The 24,622-nt window shown below is 51.2% G+C and overlaps 2 protein-coding genes across 4 annotated transcripts in view; both read left to right on the top strand.

The window, feature by feature from the left end:
* SLCO2A1 (solute carrier organic anion transporter family member 2A1) overlaps positions 1-1,666 on the top strand; it is a 106,360-nt gene extending 104,694 nt beyond the window's left edge. For all 3 annotated transcript variants that reach the window (XM_050965471.1, XM_050965470.1, XM_050965469.1), the window contains one exon: positions 639-1,666. In XM_050965471.1, coding sequence (XP_050821428.1) covers positions 639-759 — 121 coding nt within the window. In that variant the 3' untranslated portion in view covers positions 760-1,666. The remainder of the gene's footprint in view (positions 1-638) is intronic.
* Positions 1,667-22,224: 20,558 nt separating this feature from the next.
* The window catches only part of RAB6B (RAB6B, member RAS oncogene family), a 147,268-nt gene continuing 144,870 nt past the window's right edge, over positions 22,225-24,622 (top strand). Inside the window, 2 exon segments of the mRNA XM_050965662.1 lie at positions 22,225-22,419; positions 22,421-22,523. Coding sequence (XP_050821619.1) covers positions 22,225-22,419; positions 22,421-22,523 — 298 coding nt within the window.

Raw genomic sequence — 24,622 nt, 5'->3', positions numbered from 1 at the left:
TGAACACCGCTATTATAAATAGTGGGATAAGCCAAAGACCCTACCCCTCAGCAGTGTAGAGATGTTCCTCTCTTGCTGGGTTGCTAGGTGTGAGGCAAGTAACCTGTCTCCTGCCTGGGATATATTTTAGCTGGAGGGATTTTCTTTTGGGATAGATTAAACTGTAGCTAGGAGAGGGCTCCGAGTTAGGATGGCCCCTCTCTCACCCACAGAGCGCCGGTCTCATCGCAGAGCCCCCAGTGCAGTCCCCAGAGCTGAACAGTTAGTGGTGGTATTGGTGTCCCAGGAAGTCTGAAAGCCCACTGTGGAGATAGGGGCAGAATTGTTGTAGGTGCTGGTCATGCAGGAGACAGTCCCTGCACTAAATGCACAAATGTTGGGAGAGGCAAACAGGTGGGCCAGGAGTCGCCCAAGGTCACAGCACTCAGTGGCACAGCCAGGAAGCGAGCACCCTAGCTATGGCCCTGCACTGCCTCTCCTCGGTCAGCTTGCAGACTCCAAAGGTTCAGCAGAGCTCAGGAATCATTCCATGGGAGCAGCAGGGCCACCTTAGCGAGCACAGGGACCGGCCCATCAGATCAGAGTTTGTTCCTGGCAGTTTCACACTGTTCTTTTTCTCTATTTCTTTCTCTTGCCAGATACATAGGCCTCCAGATGGGGTATAAACTCCTTGGCATTCTGCTGCTAGTCATCATCAACTGGCGGGTGAAGAAGAACAAGGAATACAATGTACAAGAGAAGGCAGCTGGCCTGGTCTAGCCATGCCCTGCAAACGGACCCACGAGCTCACCTTTCCTAGCCTATCCATATTTACTACCAGTACTTAGTCTTTTAGTTGTATTTTGTAAGAAAACAACTCCATATTAGCGGCTGATCTCTGAGCTCCAGAATGCAAATTGCTCTGTAACCCAGCTATGCAGACCATGGCCAGACATCTTTGCACTTCCGAGGAGGGGAATGGAGAACAAACTGGGCTTTCGGGGGCCAACCGTTTACCATAAATGGCCAATCAGTGTTACAAAACAAAGTGCCCCCAAGGGGTACCAGTGTGGATTTCCCAGGACATGTGGAAATGAAGAGCCAGTGGCTGAGAACCCATTTAGGTTCCGAAAGTAAGGTGTTCTCTGGCAGAGCGTCATGCATCCCCAAAGAAAAGGGGATTTTCTTTTCGTTTTCCAAAGGAGAAACAGAAGAGGGGTCTGGCCTGTGGGGAGGAGCCCCTGGACTGCCCCAAGAGCATCTATCCTCTTGGAAGACTTTGAACATGCAGGAATGGCAAGTGGGAAAAATTCTATTTGGGGTAAATCTGTTACAGCTGCGAAAGCCGTGTGTATAGGCTGGGGAAGGGGGACAAGGAGCGAGAGCCCTGTCCCACCACTCCAGAAAATCCTGTCCACCCACTGTGTCTGTGAAAGAGCTTGCTTCAGTCCAATGTATTCTATCCCATGCCATGTAAGCAATGCCTGGCCTGGTGGGGGGACCAGAGGAGGGAGTGGGGGCCAGTCATGGCATTAGCATCAAAGAAATGTATAGTCTCTGCTCAGAGATCTTTTCCCCTCCCCCTCACACACAGGCCAGCGTGGACAAAGGTAGATGAACTGTATGAAGTTAGTGCTAGTAGTTTACTGTGCAATGTCATGTTTTTAAATAAAACCCACGTTTACTACTCTCGGGTGCTTCATTGAATGCCCTGTGGGAGATCTCCTTCCTCTCCCGTGGGCTCTGCTTGTTGTGCTGATGGGCTCAGATCCTGGGAGGTGCTGAGCAGCACCTTTCACTGAAGTCAATAGGAGGGGAAGGCCCTGTCACCTCACAGGATCAGGCCCACCTTGTAGCCTGATTTGGAGGTGTTAGTAGTGTTGATTTCATTTAGCAACTTAATTTAATTTTAATTAATTAATTAATACTAATAATTATTATGGATATTAATTAGTATGGGTTTAGGCTCACCAATTTGTTTGATCAGAAGATAAAGTTCATCCTGAATCAGGTGTCACAGAGTTTATAAAAGGACCTTTGAGGGTATGACAGGAAGCTCACACTGAGATAGATATTGTCATAAAGACTTTTTTATTCAAATCAATGAAATAGTAAATGGTAAAACAGACTTACAAAATTATAATTGTATCACAGTTATTCAAGAGATACATATGATAACACAATATTATGTGCTGCAACTTTGGTTAATACTCACACTCTGTTTTAATAACCTGGTGTTGGAAGATACAGGACCCCTCCTCTGGCAGTGCCAGTTTCACACCTCTGGCAGAGGAAGCTAATGCAAAGAGTTGTTAAAGCTGTTTACTCTTTAACTTAACTCATCAGTAAACCTCAAGCTGAAATAAAGCATAGGGAAACCAAGCTTAGGCTAGTCCCTTTAAAACTTAAAGTTTGAAAAGCAACATAATATGGCCTATTAACAGTTAATAGCCGTCGTAGATGACTAGCAACAATAGTTGTTGAAGATGGAGATAATGAAGAGTAGATAGATGGATTGATTGCATTGCATCTAAATGGTGAGATGAATCACCTTTTTATAGGGCATAGGTTGGAAATCCTTCCTCTTATGCCCAAATTTCATCCTTCCTCCACAGAAATGTTAGGGTACACTTACCCCATAGACTAGTATGTATGCGTGTATGGATGACAGGTATGTACGCACTTGTGATGTGCTTGTTAAGTCTGTGGATACAACTTTGAAAAATCCCCTTTGCCATCCCTCATTGTCTGTTGGTCTAGGTAAAAGTCTCTAGATATCTGCGTGGCTGTTTTATCTATTTGGGTAACAAATATAGGTCATCTTTACTTTTCTGGGTAAAGGGGCCCAATATAGATATGCTAACTTTGCCTTAGCTTAACATACAGAGTTTGGCCTGTAGGTCTTTTGCATTACAGCCAAACTTATTATTAATATAAATCTATAAACCTATTACAATACATCAAATACTTAAACTTATAAGAAAAGATATATCTATGCAAGCAAGCTGATTAATCCTTAGGGCTACAACCTGGGGTGTTTCATTTCCTGGGCAGACAGTTCTGTGGAAGGAGGGACAGAATTAACCCAAAGGAAGCTGATTGGGAGAGTTCTCACTGAGATCTGAGTATGCGCAGCATGGGCCTGCTGGGCATGGAAAGGTGGGAGCAGTTTCTTTTGGCACCACAGCTCTCAGGCTAGGGCAGAGGTTCTGTAGGAGACTTGGGCAAAGGACTAGTCTATATTTGTGCACTTCCCAGTCTCTGCTTCCCCACATTCTCCAGTTTGGGGTCAGAGCTTCTTCCCACCCCCCAGTCAAGAACAGGCTGCAGGGGCCAGACTTTCAAGTACCCCCTCACAGGGCCAGATTTTCTGCACGTTGGTTACTGGGCTCTTTGGAAAATCTGGCCCCTGTTTAGGGGCCTAGAGGGAGCTCAGCTCTTTGGAAAATTTGGACCCACTCGTCTGTGCTCAGCACTTGACAGCTTGGCACTGAGCTCTCTGGAAAGCCTGGTCCCACATGTCCTAGGAACCACCAAAACCTAACAGTACACACAAAAACTTCTCTCCCTCAAGATTTAAAAGTATCCTGTCCCCTGATTGGTCCTCTGGTCAAGTGACAGCCGGGCTCACTGATTTTGTTAACCCTTTACAGGCAAAAGAGATATAAAGTACTTCTGTTCTATTAACTTCTACTATCTGTTTATGACAGGCCAGTTCACAATAATGCCCTTATTCTGGTCACCAGTGAGGATCGAACCTTGGACTGTGGGCTCTAAAAGCGCGAGCTGCCACTGATTGAACTCTGTTAACTTGGAGGCAGTAGCAGGTTCATAAATCTATCTACACGGTTTAGCCACTAATGGGGACAAAGAGCCATGCTGGGTTAGCAGGGCTTGCATTAATGTTCATTCCCTTTCACAACACCATCCGCCTTCATCCCAAAGCTCTCCACTATTCCCCCTCCTCCATTTTCTCCAGCATCCACCTAGTTGGGTGCTGTAGGAATCACCATCTTGGTACCCTGCTCCCAGAGCACCAGGGGGAATTTGAAGGTGTGACTGCTGCTTTATTGTCAGATCTCTCTATTGTCCTCCTTAGCTTTTGGAATCTGCAAAGGAACAAATCTCAGGCGGCTTGTGCTGGGCAGGAGCGGCGCCAGGGTTTCTGATGCCCTAGGTGGACAGCCATTTCGCCGCCCCCCGCGGGTCCGGTGGACCTACTGCTGTCATGCCGGCGGACGGTCCACTGCTGGAAAGGCTCCGGTGGAGCTGCTGCAGTGATGCTGGTGGGTAGTCCACTGGTCTAAAGGCTCTGGAGGACCTGCCGCAGGCATGACTGCGGTAGGTCCGCTGGAGCCTTTAGACCAGCGCACCGTCTGCCGAAATGACTGCGGCAGCTCCACCGGAGCCTTTCCAGCAGCAGACAGTCTGCCGGCATGACTGCAGTAGGTCCACCGGACCCGCGTGCCATCTGCTCTGACAAAATAGCCCCCCCAAAAAATTCTGGCACCCTAGGCCATTGCCTAGGTCACCTAAATGGTAGGACTGGCCCTGGTGCCGGGACTGGCTGGGCTGTTGGGGAATTATATCAAACAGCAAGGCTGGGAGAGATCAGAAGGACTGGAGCTGTCGAATCAAGGTCCTAAATTGCTGGTTTGCGGCCTTTTGTGCTGGCAGCCAAACCAGCTTGCATTGGGATTTGCTGAGAGCTCACAAACTACTGAACGTCAGGCTTGGCCTGGAGCTGGCGGGGGGCCTACCATGGAATACGCTGGCTCTCTGGCAAGTGGTGTTGGTGACTCCATCAGGGGCATGCATCTCCCTGCATTACCCCAAGCAGCTGCTGTAGTGTGGCATTAGGCACCTCACAACTAAAGGAGCCGCTGCCTAGCTGACACCCGTCTCACTTCCTGCCCCACTTCCCACCCCAAGGCAACACTTTCTTCCACGAGGCAGTTGGCAGTCATAATACAGTGCATTCTTTATAGCAGCCTTCTGGCAAACACTCACGTGGGAGGCTGGGTTGATGCTTTGGAACTGGACTCAGACATACAATAGAAAGAGACAGTTATGTCACAGCTGAGAAAATCAAGTTGCATCTCAATCTGGGTGGTCTAGTATTGCCTTTGTATTAACTTTACCCTCACCTCTCTTCTGGCTCACTCTCGCCCCTTCTAACCTTGGCAGTCATTCCTCTTTCTTTCCCCCCTCACACTCCCTGCTCTGTAATCCCTTCACTCCCCCTCCTCCTGCCCACGCAGTAGCTCTGTATTTTTGCTTTGCCACTAGATGGCACAGGTACACTGCCAAAGCTGGTATGCTCCCAACCTGTGTGGAAGCTCTGGAAATCTTCCCTTTATAGGTATCTGAAAAGGAGCTGAGCCACCTGAGAAGCTGGCCAGTTGTGGGTGCTGTGGCCATCTGCAGGCATGGCCAGGTGTGTTAAATAAAGCTAGCCACATAAATATCACCTCTCTGTGGGGCTTAAATGTCCTCCTCCCCATTACCCTAGTATCTGAAGGGCAGGTCTATTAGCCTCATTTTACAGATGGAGAAACTGAGGCACAGCCAGGCTGTGACTTGTCCAAGGTCACACAGGAAGTTGGTGGTGGAGCAAGGAGCTGAACACAGGTCTCCTGAGACCTAACCCAGTGTCCTAACCACTGAGCCATTCTTTCACTCAAGGATAGTAGTTGTTTCTTCTGTGGAGAAAACAGGGTGGTTGGGACAGCGCTGGGGAAAGATGAGGCTTTATCAAAGACCCTGAACTAGACAGTGACCCTCAGCTGAGGGGGAGCTCACCAGATTACCTCCAACCTTGCTCTGTCTCCTGCTCTGCTGCATAGGATAGCCTCACTTGCCTTACCGAGGGGACAGAAACTGCTTTTCTGTCCTTCCCCAGGTTCGGGAGGTCCTACCACTGACTTACCATCCCTGCAGCCCCAGCAATCGGTGGCCAATGGCAGGACACCCTTCTCTCTGTGACTGAACTGTGAGGCACTGCGTGGCCTTCAAATGACTGTGAGTGTGGGAGACATCTTGCCAAATGAGCGACGCAGTGGGCACTGCAGGAATCACTGTTATATGTAGCAAGGACACTAAGATGGTGGCAGAGGAGTTGGCTGCGCAGGACAGAGGGGAGGGCAGAGATAGGGCAGGAATTTATGCCACCTTTCCCCACCCCCTTCCCAATCCAATCCCGGGGCTGATGGTCCTCTGAGTTGGCCCCTGCCACACATTAGAGCAGTTCTAGAGCTGCTCTAAATGGTGCCTGACTGCAAGTACCCCCACAGGGCCATGCTACAGTTGGGGCTCACTGGAGCACAGCATCAGCCTGGCTGCCGCCCTTGCACACTCCATACAGTGCAGAGCAGGGCCAGGGCGGCGTGTGACTCCTCCATTCGGGGGAGGTTGGGCACGCCTGGACCATGGTCCCACCCCTAGGCCTGCCCCCGCTCGGACTCCTCCCCCTGAAGCCCTACCCATGGTCCACCCTCAGCCCTGCTCAGCCCCCCTGCCCAGCCCTTCCCCCGAGGTCCCTCCACCCACAGCATATGTGCCTCTTTGCCCCCTCCCCCAGTCCTCCTCAACCTGCCAGCTGTCCGGCAGCTCTTACACACCTCTTCTCCCCCTCCTCCAGATGCCCCCCAGCCCACAACTCACCACTTGCACTCACCTCTTCACAGGTGCCTCAGGAGAGAGAGGATGAGCAGGAGCAGGACCTCAGGGAGGAGCACAGCCGGGGCTGCTGGGGTGCCCTTTTGGCAGCGGCACGCTCCAAAGGTGATGGGCTGCCAGAGCGGAATGGCATAGGGCTGGCTCTGCTGCCTTCATACCACATGGGAATCCCCTCCTGCCAGGAACTCCCCCCACTCCATGTAGAGTTGCCAACTGTCTAATCTAACGCCCTTGCCCCGCCCCCTGCCCTGCCCCTTTTCTAAGGCCACACCTTTGTCCTGCCCCTTCTCCAAGGCCCCGCCCTGTGCTCACTCCATCTCCCCCACCCTCACTCACTTTCACTGGACTGTGGGATGGGGTTGGGGTGCAGGAGGGGGTGTGGAGTGCAGGCTCTGGGAGAGAGTTTGGGTGTGGGAGGGGTCTCAGGGCTGGGGCACGGGGTTGTGGTATGGGCAGGGGTGCGGGCTCCAGCGAGGGGGTACAGGCTGTGGCATGGGGCTGGGATGAGGGGTGTGAGGTTCCAAAGAGGGCTCAGGAATGTGGCAGGGGGTTGGGGTGCAGGAGGGGGTTTGGGGTGCAGGCTTCGGCCAGATCATGCTTACCTCGGGCAGCTCCCAGAAGCGACCAGCATGTCTGGCTCCTAGGCTCAGGAGTGGCCAGGTGGCTCCTCAAGCTTCTCCTGCCTGCAGCTCCCATTGGCCATGGGTCTTGGCCAATGGGAGCTGCGGAGTTGGTGCTTGGGGCGGGGGCAGCGCACAGAGACCCCTTGCCCACCCCTGCACCTAGGAGCCAGAGGGACATGCTGGTCATTTCTAGGAACCGCATGGAGCCGGAGCACGTAGGAATTTTTAGCGGCCTATTAAAATCTCCCAGATTGGTTTCGTAGTTACTGGGAAAGTGATTCTGGGAGACTCCTGGCCAACACTACTCCCATGTGCCTGGTTAAGCCAGCTTTAAGGTGGTATTTGTGCCATCTTCATGCCAGTGCCTTTCAGGAGAGTATACCCCTTGCACAGAGGATACAGGGCAGGGTCAGGTCAGAGTTGGGGGACTGGCAGAGGCTGTGAGATCTGAATGACTCCAGAGGCGCTATTTGGCGTGTCAAGGAGGCTGAGCTGGGGGGATGGGCTGTGTGTTTCTAGGGCTCTGCCACGTGGTGGCTTGGGACATACCCACTGAGTGAGTTAATGCTGATAACAGAGTGATGTGCCTGAGGGCTGGTCCACACTACGGGGGGGAAATTGATCTTAGATACGCAACTTCAGCTACGTGAATAACGTAGCTGAAGTCGAATATCTAAGATCGGATTACTCACCCGTCCTCACCGCGCGGGATCGATGTTGGCGGCTCTCTCTGTCGATTCCGGAACTCCGTTGGGGTTGATGGAGTTCCGGAATCGATATAAGTGCGCTCGGGGATCGATATATCGCGTCTAGATGAGACGCGATATATCGATCCCCGAGCAATCGATTTTAACCCGCCGATACGGCGGGTAGTCTGGACGTAGCCTGAGACAAGCACAGAGTTTTGTTGCCCCCGTACACAGAGATCAAGCCCACAGCAGCTACCATGGACCTACCCCTCCAGGACGGAGCAGTGCCTAGAGACTAACAGGCTCTGAGAAGGAGGAGTCTAGAACTTGAGACCTCATCTGGGGTGTAGAATGGCTGCCAAAGCCACGGGCAATCTGCCACTCCTGGAATGGAGGCCTACTGGGTTGTTTCCCCAGCAGCCAGTGGGTCTCCTTTCTGGAGGGAAGGGCAGTGAAATTAGACAGCATGGGGCAGGAGAGGACTGCTAGAGACACCCCATGCATGGAGCAGGTATGCAAGGCAGGGGGGTGATGAGTGTGGCCATGAGGGGAACATGCGCTGGAGACATTTAACCTAGATGCCTGCATGAAGTATTCTGAGCTGTTCCACCCCTTGCTGGGCACAGGCTCAAGGGGGGAAGCGCCAGCCGGGGGACAAAGAAGCTGGACAGGCACCACCACAAAGAAAGAAGCAGCAGAAGATCCTGGCTGGCAACTCCCTAGGGAAGACCTTGGCCCTACATGAAGCTTCCCGGGGTGAGATGGAAGCAAAGGACCCACCAAGGAAGGCTGGAGGCTTTCCTTGGGCAGCTCCATCTGGGGAACACAGTGCACACCTGGAGGAGAGGTGATAGGCTCGAGGGTTGAGCAGATATCTGAGGACGAGGCCAGTGCAGGGAATCACCAAGATCCTGCGGGTGCAGGACAAAGCCTAGCACCAGAAACCAAACACCAGGGAAGCAATACTTGAGACCATAGGGCTTGGGAGTCAGCAATCGGATGCCAGCTGCGATTTGGCATAGGCAGGGGACCCGGCATGGCCTAGCCCAGCCCTGCGGGGAAGGGCAGAAATAATAAGGTGAAGAAGGAAGGCTGGGTTATCTTGCCCTTGTACAAATGCTCCTCTTACTCCCCCCACCCTTTGCAGGGGAGAAGGATGTTTAGGGCTGGAAACACCCGCCACTGTCCATGTCACAGCCTCCAGCACTGCTGCCCCACATGGGGCTGCCTCACTGGGGAAGGATGGTGAGGGCTTTTGCTAGTACCTGTCTCCAAGAACGAGGTCAGTGTTGTGTGTGCCAGGAGAGCCCAGGCCTGCAGGTGGAGGAGAAGCTTGATTAACAGCTGTGTCTTACACCGTGCTCTAAAAGGGGCCAGGCTGGGCCGCTGGGTCTCAGGCAGAACCCAGCTCCAAAGAGCCAGCTCTTCCTCCCTTCACCCTTGGGAGGGGCTGAGCCCACACACCATGGCAGAGCCTGGGAAGAGAGCTGTATCTGAGGCCTGGTCTATGCTACAGAGCTAGGCCGATGTAAGGCAGCGTACACTCACCTAACTCTGTAGGCATCTACACTACACAGGGCCACCCAGAGGATTCAGGGGGTCTGGGGTCTTCGGCAGCGGGTGCCCCTGCCATCGAATTGCTGCCGAAGACCCGGCACTTCAGCGGCAGGTCTCATGGTGGAAGGACCCCCCGCCGCAGCTCTTTGGGGCACTTCGGCAGCAGGTCCCAGAGCGGAAGGACCCCCCGCCGCCGAATTGCCACCGAAGACCCAGAGCGAGTGAAGGACCCTGCTCCAGGATCCAAAAAAACTCTCGTGGGGGCCCTGGGGCAAATTGCCCCACTTGCCCGCCATCCCCTCAGGCAGCCCTGATACTACAATGTTGCTCCCACCAATGATACTCGCCCGCTATGCCGACTTAATAACTCCACCCCCACAAGAGGCATATGTCAATGGGGTTAGGTTGCTCTGGAGTCAGTGTAGACATTGCATTGCTTACATTGACTGTTGCTGCTTGTCAGAAGCCATCCCACAATGCCCCACACTGACAGTGAAATTGCTGCAAGAGCTCCTGGTGAAGATGCACACCACCAACACAAGGAACATAGTGTGGACATGTAAAACTGGTTCATATACCATGGTGGCTGTACATCAATTTTTCTTAGGGTGACTTAATTTTGTAGTGTACACTTGCCTGAGGTGAGCGGAACCCTGGCCATTTAGGAATTAGATGAGAGCTAGCACTGAGTGCAGACCAGAGAGCACATGCTTAAGCGGCTGCCAGCCCCACTCCAGAGGGAGGGGCTGTCTCTGACACGAGCTGAACCTTCCACTGGCCTCCTCGGTCAGCCCCAGGGGACACATACTGGGCTCACAAAGGTGCATATCTATGGTAAAGGACTGGGTCTGCCTCCTCCCTTTTGGCCGGGGTATTTCTGGTCATTGATACATCTGCCCCATGGCGAAGGCTCTGAAGTCTACAGCTGTCTACTCCCCTCTGCTGGCATCCAGGGGAAGAGGTTGAATGAGCCAGGCCTCATTTGCGTTTATCACCATTCCAAAGTGAACACTTTGGGAGCTTTGGAGCAAGTTCCTTTTATTTTTAGGAGCGGGGCAATAGACAATTGCCAGCATTAGTGTGCAGCGAAAGGGCAGCAGAGCTGTCCCCAGTATGTGCTTGGCAAGGTGTCACCCTCACCAAATCACAAGCCAGAGTAAAGTGGAATGGGCTGCCAGTAAGGACTGTGCTTAAAGATTCTATATTCAGTGCAGATCTTGTGAAGCTGGGATGAGGAGGGGGTGCTACCAGGGCATGGTAGAGAGCACTAACAGATTGGAGTGAGCTCCAGCGAGGATCTCCTGCCTCAGTGCCAACAAAGCTGAAATCTCTTTAGTGGGGATAGGGCTGAGTGGACAGTGAGAAGTGCACCAGACAGCAGGATAGAGCTGTCAATGTGCATGCTTGGACTCTAGGGCTTCACCAGCCTCTGATGCTAACACTAACTGTGGGGGTTGGGGGGAGGAAGTGCTATGTTAAAGAGAGAGCTGTTTCTTGGATGGTCACAGGCATGGTGGGGGACTGAGGCTAGGATTACCAGGTGTCTGGAACACCCGGTAAAAAAGTCCAGTTGGCACCACAGTGGGGCTAAAGCAGGCTCTCTGCTTGTTGTGGCTCCATGTGGCTCCTGAAAGCAGTGGCATGTCCCCTCTCCGGCTCCTATGCGTAGCGGCAGCCAGGAGGCTCCACGCACTACCCCTGCTCCAAGTGCTGGTTCTACAGCTCACATTGGCCAGGAACCGCAGCCAATGGGAGCTGCGGGGGCAGCGTCTGTTGACAGGGCAGCGACAGTAGCGGATTAATGATTTTGCCACCCCTAGGCCCTGAAACAGTTGCCGGCCCCATATAAACGTATTAAACATCAACATTTTCAATATCATCACCAATATTTTCACTTTTTACTTCACTACTACTTTCAACTATTGTTTCTGTCTCACTGTCTGCACTAACTGATACAACAAAGGAATCTATTTTGCTCATTTTTGCTGCCATTTTGTTTTCCCTTTCTTTTGTATAGCTTTTTTTTAAACTGAGAACCACTTAATGTCTTCCTTCCAGTCATATTATTAACGTTTAGGATTCTCGTGAGTATGTTTACTAAATAGAATCACGCTGTCATTGGTGATTTCAATATGCGCTATGACTGGTAGAATCGTGGCGTCACTGATGCCGCAATTACAAAAATGCTGCTATTATAAATTTGCTGCCCCTGCAAATTTGCCACCCTAGGCCTAGGCCTTGTTGGCCTAGGCAATAATACACCGCTGGGCAGCATGCAAAGCTGCCTGGCCATGGTTCTGCTTCTGGGAGCTGCCTGAGGTAAGCGCCACTTGGACCTTGCACCCCTGACCCCCTCCCACCTCGAACTCCTCAGTCCCAGCCTGGAGCATCCTTCTACACCACAAACCCCTCATCCCCAGCCCCAACCCAGAGCCTGCATTCCCAGCTGGAGCCCTCACCCACCCCCCATACCCCTACCCCAGCCCTGATCCCCCTCAAACCCTCCAAACTTGTCAGTCCCAGCCTGAGCACCCTCCTATGCCCCAAACCCCTCATCCCCAGCCCAGAGTCTGCACCCCCAGCCAGAGCATCCACTCACACACCTGAACCCCCTTCCCCAGCCCAGAGTCCCCTCCCACACTCTGAAGCCCTCAGCCCCAGCCTGGAGCTCCCTCCTGCACCCCAAGCCCCTCATCCCTGGCCCCATCCCAGAGCCCGCAACCAGCCAGAACCCTCACCCCCCACCTTGCATCCCAACCCACTGCTTCAGCCTGGAGCCCCCTCTCGTATCCTGAACTTCTCATTTCTGACCCCACCCCAGAGTCCGCACCCCTAACTGGAGGCCTCACCCCCCTCCTACATCCCAACCCCCTGAGCCAGCCTGGTGAAAATGAGTCTGAGTGAATAAGGGTGGTGGGGGCAAGCCTTGGAGAAGGGGCCTTGGAAGAGGGGATGGCGAGAGTGTTCGGTTTTGTTTTGTGTGAGTAGAAAGATGGCAACCCTAACTGAGGCGAAGGCCATTGCCACAGATCCCATAGGGGAGGAGGGTTACTTATGAGCCCTGTGACCATGGGCAAACTTGGTCAGCAGTGCGGACTGAGTTCCCCTAGTCACCAGGGGCCAGGCATAACAAAGTGGCAGACAAGAGGCCTGTGCTGCCACCTCCTGTGCCCACAGGCCATGCCCCTCTGCCAGCGCACCAACCGCTGCATTTACAAACAAGCACCAGATTTCTGAGGGCGTCAGTACGCATGTGAGAGCTCCTGCCGCCCCTTAACTCACTCCCACACACCCGTCCCGTAAGGCTGGGCACCCTCCTCCTTTGCCCTAGTCACTGCCCCCTTCTCCACCTTTGTCCCCCCAGCCCCTCTCCTCCCCAGTCCAGAAGAGTCTCCTCTGGGGGAAGGAGGAGAGGGAGCAGCCCTGCTCTGACCAGCAGGGCTCAGCAGTGACTGCAGCTGGGATGGGGTCAGCTGGAAAGAAGCTACATCTTTCAGCTCAGTGCTGCAGGACCAGCAGCAACAGGGACTGGGGAGAGGGAGAGAGGAGGGACCCGGCTGGGATGGGGTGGAGGAGGAGCCCTGGGCTTCAGAGCTTGTAGCACCCTCTGCTGTTGAAACAGCTGGCTTAGGGGGTGGGGATCAGGTGCTTGGGCCCAATTGTGCATGAGTTTCCTGCCCTGCTCTGCCCACCCTGGCTCTCCCAGACAGTTGTGGACCTGACGCCTTTGGTAACTGCAGTCAGAGCTGCAGGTTAAACAAAAAAATGCATTTTTCAGTTTGAAATGGCCTTTTGGCTCACAAGGTAAGCTACTTCTAGGAACAAAAAATGGAACTCGGTTGACATAGAAATGAACCATTTTGAAAATGTCACAATGAAACATTTCGATTGAACCTGACCAAAATAGATAGATCAACGTGCCGTAGGGATCTTTCAGTGCGTGGCAGCAGGGCCCAGCTAGACAGCTAGTGCAAAGGAGATGTTTGTATACATCTGTAAAGCGAGGGCATGGCGCAGGCCTACCTCACATGGCTATTTTAATGTGATAAACACATTAAAAAATATAGTATGCAGATACTGTAATAACGGGGTGGGAGGGCAGACAAGTAACTAAAGAGACACCTGGAAGGTAAAGACAATAATGTTAGAATGTTTACATTTATTTAGAAGTCTAACAAAACTGTGCTGTCTGCATTTAGCGTTTAAGAGTGAGAATGAACAAGGCCTTAAAAAATAATGATTGTAATATAACAAGGACACCACACTGGTACAAGAAAAAGAAAGTAAACGTGTTCAGGGAGCTATCCTTATCCAGCAGGGCTGAACATGACAGTGAGTTCTACTCTGATAGAGTCCTTCTCAGGAGATGGATCTGCTTATGCAGACTGGCTGAATGGAGCAGCCACCTCAGCTGACTATGAAGAAGGAAGTGTTAAATAAATCATAATAAGTTATGGGCACACATGAAGGATCTAACTTCTAAGTGTAACACTAACAGACCCCTGTCGTCGGCAGCCAGGATTGAACCTGTGGTCTCTGGAGTTTAGTGCATGAGCCGCTACTACATGAGCTAAAAGTCAACTGCCTGTTCCCTAAGGCTATAGAGCAGACTCATTTAACTCTCTGTCTAAGTGGTCTTGGTGCCACTAAATGGGACAGAATACCACACCCACGAGGTGTGTGGGTTACAAAAGCTCTCCTGACATAAGATTCTATTTGCCCTTCAAATCCCTAATTCTCAAACACAAAAACTGGTTTGTTTGTTCCTTGTCACGGGTCTAGGTTAACAGGGTGGTGCATAATCCAGGGTCTCTTTACCTTGCAATTACCTGCTTTGTATATTCAGTGCTGTTTCTTTACGCATGTTATTCCTTTCAGCATCCATGGACAACGTAACAAGACATCTATATAAATAAAATGGTGAAGGAAAGCCAACAGCATCCAACAACAAGAGGTGGGTGAACTATCTATTTCTGACTGTACTTGCTCGGTCACAGAGACCCCCTTGGGACTGTCACCTGATGTGCTGAAACTACTTCTGAGCCCATTTTCCCTGCCATCTTGGACTCCAGAACCCTGTCTTGTCGAGCCAGACATGCTACTCTTCTACAACACAGACCCAGAGTCTGAGCCACGCCCCCAAAGCTGTAGACTTTAGCCAAAACTGCTCAGCAGGTTTCCTATCTCCAGCAGCCAGACTCCCAGCTCCCAGTGGGGTCCAAACCCCAAATAAATCTGTTTTACTTTGTATAAATCTGTTTTACCGTATACAGGGTAAACTCATAAATTGTCTGCCCTCTATAACACTGATAGAGAGGTATGCACAGCTGTTTGCTCCCCCAGGTATTAATCACTTACTCTGGGTTTAAAAATAAACAAAAGTGATTTAATTAAGTATAAAAAGTAGGATTTAAGTGGTTTCAAGTAATAAAGTAAGTTACCAAGCAAAATAAAACAAAACACGCAAGTCTAAGCCTAATACAGTTAAGAAACTGAATACATGTAAATCTCACCCTCAGAGATGTTCCAATAAGCTTCTTTCACAGACTAAATTCCTTCCTAGTCTGGGCCCAATCCTTTCCCCGGTACAGACCTTGTTAGTTCCAGCTCAGGTGGTAACTAGGGGATTTCTCATGACTTCAGCCCCCTTTGTTCTGTTCCACTCCCTTTTATAGCTTTGGTTAAATATGGGAATCTTTTGCCTCTTTGGATCCCCACCCATCCTTCTAAATGGAAAAGCACCAGGTTTAAGATGGATTCCAGTATGAGGTGAGATGGCCACATGTCCTGTGAGACCCCAAGCCTCCATTCTTTCCGGCCTGACTCTCAGGAGCACGGGAAGGCTTGCAAGTAAACAAAGCCATTTACAACCAATTGTCCTGGCCAATGGGAGTCCTCAAGATTCTAAACTACCATTAATGGCCCACACTTTCATTCATACAAATAGGATGACACACTCGGTAGATCATAAGCTGTGTAATAATACCTTACAAGAGACCTTTTGCATAAAGCATATTCCAGTTACATTATATTTACACTCATAAGCATAGTTCCATAAACATATGGAGTGCAACATCGCACAAATGTAGCCCCATTTTAGTTCACGAATTGTTCTCAAACCAGTAACTCCAAGGCCCTAGATAAATTCATGGATGACAGGTCCATCAATGGCTATTAGGCAGGGATGATGTCTGTTTGCCAGAAGCTGGGAAAGCGCGACAGATGGATCATTCAATGATTACCTGTTCTGTTCATTCCCTCTGAAGCACCTGGCATTGGCCACTGTTGAAAGACAGGATACTGGGCTAGATGGACCTTTGGTGGGACCCACTATGGCCAGTCTTAGGTTCAAATATGGGATGCAATGTGGGACAAAGATGCAACCTGAGGGACACAAAGAAATTATTCCTTTAGGAAATATCACATGCCATGAGATTCATCCCTTTAGTGTCATTATCTCTGTAAAAGCAGCAAAGAATCCTGTGACACCTTATAGACTAACAGATGTTTTGGAGCATGAGCTTTCGTGGGTGATTACCCACTTCGTCAGATGCATGATTATCTCTGTACAACTTCAGTGCAATGATTTGTTATTTTTGCTGTAAATAACTTTCAACAACAGAAGTGAGGAGACCCCAAATTTATGTAAAATGTAGGAAACTTTGGGATTAACCTGAGCGATGGGAATGAGATCTTTGCGTGAGGAATCAGTGCCCAAAGCCTGATTTCAGCAAATGGATCCGTGATTCATAAGTATCCACTGAGTAGTTGAATGGCTAATTTAAGCCTGAGTTGTTTGCAGTTTGCTAGTGGCTCGGCATGGTACAACATGTGTTAATTAACATGACTGTAAACCAGGAGTGGGCAAACTTTTTGAGCCAAGGGCCACATCTGGGTAGGAAAATTGTATGCAAGGCCGGGGCAGGGGATTGGGTGTGCGAGGGGTGTGGGGTGCGGGAGGGGGCTCAGGCCAGGGGGTTGGGGTGCATGGGGTGCAGGGTGCAGCAGGGGGATCAGGGCAGGGAGTTGGGAGGCAGGAGGGGTGCAGGGTGTACGAGGGGGCTCAGGGCAGGGAGTTGGGGTGCAGAAGGGGTGCAGCAGGGAGCTTTGCGCAGGGAGTTGGGGAGCAGGGTGCAGGCAGGATTTGGGTTCCAGCATGGCACCATTTACCTAAAGCAGCTCCAGGGAGGCAGCGGTGTGCACTGGGGCCAGGGCAGGCTCCCTGCATGCCTGCCCTGTCCCTGTCCCTGCACTGCTCCAGGAAGCACTGCAGCCCCTGGATGGTGGGGGGCAGAGGGGTCCACATGCGCTGCCCTTGCCACTCTCCAGGTACCTCCCTCGAAGCTCCCATTGGCCACATTTCCCCATTCCTGGCCGATGGGAGCTGGTGGGGGAGGTGCCTGGAGGCAAGGGCAATGCATGGAGCCCTCTGCCTGCCCCCCCCACCCCGCAGGGAAGTGGTGCTGGCTGCTTCTGAGAGTGACATGGTGCCACAGGGGGCAATCCCACAGGCCGGATCCAAAGCCCTGAGGGGCCGGATCTGACCCGCAGGTCATAATTTGCCCACCCCTGCTGTAAACTGTGACATAGCCAAGAACCAAACATTTGTGCTAATCCTGTTTAAATCAAAGATCCACCCTAGTGTTAACTATGACTTGCAACGGAAGTTTGACCCTTGTCTAAACAACATTTTACAATTGTGTTAGTTAACACATGATTACACATTGCTGTCAACAAGCATATGATATTCTTTAACAGGCTTTTATTTAAAAATCTTGTCCCTTCCAGCAGCGTCACCTTATCAGGCTTCAGAACAGCTATGGCAACACCGAAGGATCCCATGCATCGTGGCTTTTGGCATGCAAAGCAGACATATGCATATTAACAAGCACTTTACATAACATTCTCAGATCAGGCCTGACATGTACAGGGAGATGTAAATGGGACTTCTATATGGAACCGTGGTGGAGTGTAACGCTGACGCTACGTAGGTGAGGAACAGCTCATCATGCTGTGAGATCCATGTGATGGGTAGCAAAGCCTGCTTGTGGGTTAAGGCGAGGGGGAAGAGGGAATGAGAGAGCACAGTAGACTGGCTGAATTTCACTAACCAGCACATGGAGATCTTTAATACAAGAACCCCCCAACCCCAGGCTTTGCTGCTGAGTTCAACACTCTGATCCTCAGGAGGCTGTGGGCAGGCCCAGGTGATCTGTTTTTCAACAGGCTTTGTTTCCTGGCATGTATGACATAAGGAATCTGTTGGATTTAACATGTGCGTTTGATCAATCAACCCTGCAGAATTAACACTGCCGTTCCTTTGCTTACAAAGCTAGGCCTGGACACGGAGTGCAGACACACTACCCACTTATTACAGTGCTGCCTGCATGTTCCAGCTAAGATCAAGACCCTGTTGGGCCAGGCCCCATCCAGACACACCTAATGAGAGACAGTGCTTACTATCCAAATAAAGGGAGGCTTGTGAGCCATGTTTTACGGATGGGGAACTGAGGCACAGAAATGATTGTGCCCAACGTCAGATGGAGGAGGTCTTGAAACTAGATCTCCAGGGTGTTGGTACTATGCCTTAACCACAACGTAGGTGTGGGCAGACCCACCTAGAGTAGTGAGACTGGCCTTGTTTTAACCAGTTGGATTGAAAATGGTTTTCCTTTGAGCCGTCTGTTAATGAAGGCCTAGGAGAGAGCCTTCATCACGCAAGGCTCAAGTGGAGAACTGGCAGTGGCCGCCACCAGTATATAGCCAGCTGATAACATTGCATGCATGCACTGCCTTTCCTTATGCTACCCCCTGCCATGCTGTCTGTAGCTCATCTTGCCATCTCTTTGCACTTGGGTCCTAGTTCTGCAGCCTGCAATCACTCTTAGCACAACCCTGCCAAAGCCTATGGCAAAGGCCCAGGACGCAGCAGAGTTTCCACCAGGGGATCTCCACTCTCTGGAGCGCCAGCTGCTCGCACTATTGCCCCACTGCAGCGTACCACAGTTCTGCTGATGTCCCAATCTCTGGCTTTCAGCTGACCACTGCTGCTGTGACCTGTATGCCTTGCGAACAGGGCAATGGGATGCTAAGAGACAGCCAAAGATAAGCAGATGCCCAATCCAACATAAGACTGATGGTCTGAAACTCTGTGCCTGTTGATTCCCCCATAGTACCCTGCGTTGAATGGGAAGTCGCACCAGTATCAGCAGGTTGCAAGCTGTTGGGGGCTGGCAGTCTGTGATCAGTAGGAACTTGTTTAGCTAATAGAGACATACCTGCAGAGCCTGACTGAGCTCCTTGGAGAACTCTCTGCAAGAAAAGGAAGGAATGACTATAAAGCAATTTTCATCTGTAATAATGAAACAGCTACACATTGCCAAGTTGTGACCACAGTTCCTGCCATGCCTGCTCTTTACCCTGCCACATTCCCGCTGAGGGGAAGAATCTCTCTTGCTAGCTCTGCACAAAGGGATGACCCCCCACCCCCAGCTCCTGGTCCCTAAACTGGTTCAGAGGAAGTAGTTAAATTTTCCTTTTGATGCAGCAATAGATCAAGCTCCTCCCCTGCCAACATGCCAACAAGAGCTCAGATACCAATCCTCAGGACCCAGAGGCTGCTGGGTAAGTGACTGTCCATCAGCGATAATACAGCATGGTAGAGTAAAGGGAAGAATTGTAGGAACAGAGGCCCAGATCCTCCAAAATATTTAGGCTCCTAGTTTCCACTGGGAGTTAGGTTCATAACTACCTTGGAGGATTGGGGCCCATGAGGCTAAGATCTATGCGTCTGTATCCCCAAAGCTACAATGATAATAGTTACTTTCTAGTGAAAGATCAAGTTGGTATCCTTGCCTTACATTGGGAGGGTAAGAAAGATGGGGCCACTTCTAGCAGCAGTCAGGGGATGGTGGGTACCTCGCTGGGGTCTGAATACAGTACAAGATCCCCAGCACACATCAGTTCTTCTTCCAGCCAGTCACTGTCTGGTAAAATAAGGGAAGTGATAGTGAGGTGAGGAAAACTGTAAGGGCTGAGAATTATGGTGGTCTAATTCCACTGACTTCGGTGGATTTACCTGAGGGAGAAATTTGGCTCATCCCATTGGTTTACTTAGTGTCACTTTACACATACGTTTAAAAAGTGCCGATCCCAAGACGAACGTATGTGCCAGATTTGCAAAATATGTTCCCTGCAAATACCAGAGAGCAAGGAACAGCATGCTGGAGAAGCCTGCTTGCTTTTCTTGATCAACATCAGTGGAAGGAATAACTGAAATCAATAAGTATGTGCACCTGGCCTTTCGTAAAGTGTGCAGCACACTTCCTTATGAAACGTAGTGGGAAGACATACTGAAAGCAGCTTAGATATGATCATTGTCAGATGAAGTGAAAGCAAGCTGAAGAATGGTGAGCATAGGGTATCAATAAACAGAGCAAGGATCCAGAAGGTTACCACAAAGAACAGTGGTAACTTGAGTTAATATACATGTAATGATCTTCCATTAGGAGCCACGCCCTCCTGAGTTAAATTTGTGGGGAATACTGTAAACTAGGAGAAGCCACAGAAAGAAAATAAAGGGGCCTAGAGAATTATAAATAAGCACAGGAAATAAATGAAAAGGATATCTGACTGGGAAAAATGCAGATCGCTAGATTGGGGAGGGGGGCAGTGGGAAATAATCCCACACCTATTATTCAATAGGAGGAAGATATTTAGCAAGAAGAAATGCTAAAGAGATCTCACTGTGGTAGTGGATGGAAAATTAATATGAACACACAATATGCAAGTCCAGGCAAGTTTGGGCTGCAGACTCAAAGATGCCATGTCACAGAGTGGGAGATTGGCCTTCTGAGACCCAGACTGGAGTTCTGCGACTGCAGCAGCTGATTGATGAGGAAAAATTAATGTAATTAAATAAAAGAGCCCATCTAAATGATGGCTTAGAGGGAGCTCTGATTACTGCCTCCAAGTATGTGATGTGTGGAAGAACTAAAGTGCTGGGAAATTCAGAGGCTTCAAGCAGACATAATTAATAATGATCTGAAGTTAAGCAAAGGAAAGTATAGTCTGAATATCACAAAAACCATTCCTATTAGAGAAGTCTATTAAACATAGGTGTGATAGCTTCCCACAGGGGATGTGGTGGAAGCCTCATTGCCAGAAGCATTTCAGATTACATTGCACAAAGCCCTTGACAATACACTGGTGGGGAGAACCTTACAGTGGTGGAGAGGGAGAGGGAGAGGGAGTAGATACGATGACCTATTCAATTATTTTCCCTCTTTTCTATCATTCGCTGGTTTTAGTTAAGGAGTGAGTTGCCTCCCAGAATGCACTGGAAGTGAGGGTGTTAAAAAATACCATTGCTGATTGTACTCCTCCCTATGGTCCTATGATCTCCTCACAAGTTAAGCAGGTTTGGGCCTGGAAACTGGGTACATGGGAGCCCCCAAAAGTAGTGGTGCTGGTTAACTTAATAGTGGCATTTTTCCTTCTGAGACAATCTTGATCAGTGGTTCTCAAACTTTTGTACTGGTGACTCCTTTCACACAGTAAGTCTCCGAGTGCAGACCCCCCCCCCGCCCTTATAAATTAAAAACACTTTTAAATATATTTAACACCATTATAAATGCTGGAGGCAAAGCGGGATTTGGGATGGAGGCTGACAACTCATGACCTCGGCTGTAATAATCTTGCGACCCGCTTGCGACAGGACCCTCAGTTTGAGAACCCCTGGTCTTGATCCTCTGTCACTTTTTCAAAACCACCAGTGTTACCTGGGCACATTCCAGCTGACTTATTCCATTCCACCCCACCGAGCCAAATTCCCTTATGTTCATTTTTAAAATGTGCCTCTCCAGAGCTCATGATGCAAATTCACCCTGAAATTTCAATCACATATGGCACATACCCCATGAACCACAGGGTGGTGTTCTCGTGTGCAGTTAAATAACTGATGCATTCCACTGCAGAGGTAGCGGGTTGATAAGGGGCTGCAGGAGCTCTTCCAGGGACTTGCTATGTGATCTTGGACAGTCACTTATTCTCTCACCTGTGGCTCCCCGTCAGTAAAATGAGAATACTTCCTTTCTCTATTTAGCCCATGATAATGCATGACTGCCCCAGAGCCCTAATGTGAAAACTGGGCAGAGTCAGAGATCAGCTGTTATGGGTGTATCTAGCACCAGGGGGCCTTTAGGCCCAACTATAATACTAATGATACCAACGGGTTACCCTTCAGCAGTGCAGGATGCGATTCCTTTGTACTGTTTGTTATTCCTGTTAAACAGTGCAGCTCTGGTCACCTTCGGGCAGCAAGGAGATGCTTGTGCCTAGCCTTTATTTTCCCTAGGCAGGAGGAGGGGAAGGAAGGAGGCTGGCTCTGGTCTGGGCATGCAGGGGGAGCTGGTGTGGAGCAGGTGGTGTTGGACTGGGGGCTTTGGGGGGAGATATTCCGTCCCCTTCTCTCTCCCCTCCCCCCCGCTATCTGCTGCTGCACAGCCCCGAGGACACTTTGTTCTCTCTCAGGTGAGGCAGCATTTTGAAGGCTGCCCCCCTGCAGCCGGAGCCGGCTCTAGCAGGGCAGGTGAGGGTCGCTGGGACTCGGGGGAGGCTGCCCAAGGAGCCCTGCCCTGCCCTGCCCAGATGCAGCCGGCGAAGCTCCCTGCAGCACTGCATTGGCTTGCTGCTCCAGCATGACATCAGGAGCGCGGAGCCAGGGCGCAGGCGCAGGCGCCGGCGGCGGGGCGGGGGAGAGAAGATACAGGAGGCAGAGCGCGGCGCTTGCCAGCATCCCCATCGCTTCGGAGCGACTCCGGCGTGTCCTGGCCCCGCCCGGCCGCCCCCTCCGCCCGCCAGCGAGCCCAGGGAAGGCAAGGAGCCTCCTCCCGCCCAGGGACCCCCTCCTGCCCCACGCCCGGCACCATGTCTGCGGGAGGAGACTTCGGAAACCCCCTGCGGAAATTCAAGCTGGTTTTTCTGGGGGAGCAGAGCGGTGAGTCCTGGGCTCGGTCCCGAGGGGGGGTCCCCTTGAAGCCGGAGATCTTGGTTCTGCCCCCCTCCCCTGCTCGTGCTGTAATCTGCGCCCCTCGTGTCCTTTACGGCTGCGGAGGGCGGCCCCGATCCTGCGGCCGGGCCCAGGGAACCAGGTGCGGGAGGGGGGCAGCTGTGCCGAGGGGCGGGGCTGAAAGTGGCCCGGGCTCAGCGTTGGGCAATTTGCGGCGTAGACCCGTGGGGGTGGGGGGCTGGAGATAGCAATGTAATTACATACAGCGCAGTGCGGGGGGCTCTAAGTGAGGGGTGGGTGTGAGCACTGAGGTGCTGGGGACATAGGCAGCTTCTGGTCGCTGTCATTAACACTGATCCGGAGCCGAGCACGGGAAAGCAGCGTATGGGGCTGATGGGCTGGCTCATGAGGAGGGCGGCTCGGGCTGCGGGACTGTGCTGCATTGGCAGGCGTCTGGGGATGGAGCTGCAATCCCTGCTACAAGGGTAGGGGTCAGGCCAAACTGAAACCGCAGGATAAATGACCCAGTGCTAATAAACCCGGGGTCCTGCCCAAGGGACCTGCTCAAGAACTTTGTTGTTGTTTTGCATTCCCCTTTGTAGCTGAACTCCTGTCTGGGGGAGCAGGGACAGGCATCTGTCAGCAGCCCTGGGAGTGCAGAGAGTTCCAGGGCTGCCCCTTTCCTGGGGTGGGTGGGTTGGTTGGTTGGTTTGGGGGGGCGAGCTGTTGGCTATTGGATTGTCTCTCAAGCAGCTGGAATGTCTTAGCACATACAGGGTGGTGGGAGTTGTACTGAACAGACCTGTGTAATGCAGCCCCACTGAGCTTTGTAGAAGCTGGATGTGAAAATGAAGACAAGAGGAGAAAGAGACACACCCTGATGCTTGCCAAGTGCCTGAGCTGCGGCCTCCATTCCCCTCCCCACTTACTTTGATATTAAAAACCCTTCCAGGTGGGTGGGTGTGTTGGGAGGGGGGAAGGATGTAACAAGTCAGCAAGACCTGGTCATAAAATTATGTTAATATCCCCCCAGCTCACAGCCTCCTGCTAGGGATCCTACCATCCGTGACCCCAGCAGTGGGTCTTCTGTAACCAAACCTTGTCTGGCTCCCTGCTTCTGACATGCCACCTGGTTGGTCGAATGAAAGCATTTGTTGCACAATATAAGGAGAGCTCACATGGAAGCCTAGGGGGTTCTGGGGCAGAGCGATTATCCTATAACTTCCTTAATGGTGTTGGCTTACAGCGCTGGAGAAGAGGGAGCTGGTGCTTTGTGAGACCCAAATCACATGGCTGCAGCTCATGGTTTAGTTATGCTGTGCAGAGGGTACCTGTTCCTCAGGCTTTCTGAAGGGACGGAGGTGGAGTGAGGATAAAGGTAAACGTCTGGTATTGATGACAGAGTGGATGAGATGGAGTTCCCAGCAGGAGTCTGCTTAGAGATGCTCTGTAGTCCAGATCCCTTGGCAGCAAGCAGCACACTCAGTTGCCCTCTCTTTAGGGCTGAACTCTACTTTCCCAAGCCTGGGTGATGGAACAAAAGGTTGCAGGATGCTACACGCTGCCCATCCTGCAACGCCCTCTTTATTCACTGCTTTGCAGTTTCCTGTCATTTCTTTCTCATTGATGGACAGCCTCTCAGAGCAGCTCCCCTTCCCCAATTTGCCCCCTCCTTCAATGGATGCATGCATGCAGGTCTCCCAGGTGTGCAGGAGTTTCTGATTCTGACCCAGAAGATGCTGCAATGTCTAGAGAACAATATTTGCCATATGTGCAGTAAGGGGGAGGAGAATAGAACAATCTCCTAGTGACCAGAGGACATGTCATGATGGAAAACTGCAGAATGTATTAATGTGGGTTTGGGAAGGGAGGCTGGACTGCCGCAGGAACTCAGGAATGGTGTGAGTATTATCCAGACTTAGGCATTTTTAATGATATTTTTGACTGTCTTGGGTGAATGTTGTGTCATGTGGAGGAGAGACCAAATGACCTGGGCTGCATCCGCACATGCAGAACCAAAACAGGAACACCTGGCTGATGATCAATTTTCTCATCCTTTTCTGCCCTGCCCTGAGCTTCTCCATACT

This window comes from Gopherus flavomarginatus, chromosome 8 (genome assembly GCF_025201925.1).
Source record: "Gopherus flavomarginatus isolate rGopFla2 chromosome 8, rGopFla2.mat.asm, whole genome shotgun sequence".
NCBI lineage: Eukaryota > Metazoa > Chordata > Testudines > Testudinidae > Gopherus > Gopherus flavomarginatus.
This window is presented reverse-complemented; position numbering and strand designations above follow the sequence as displayed.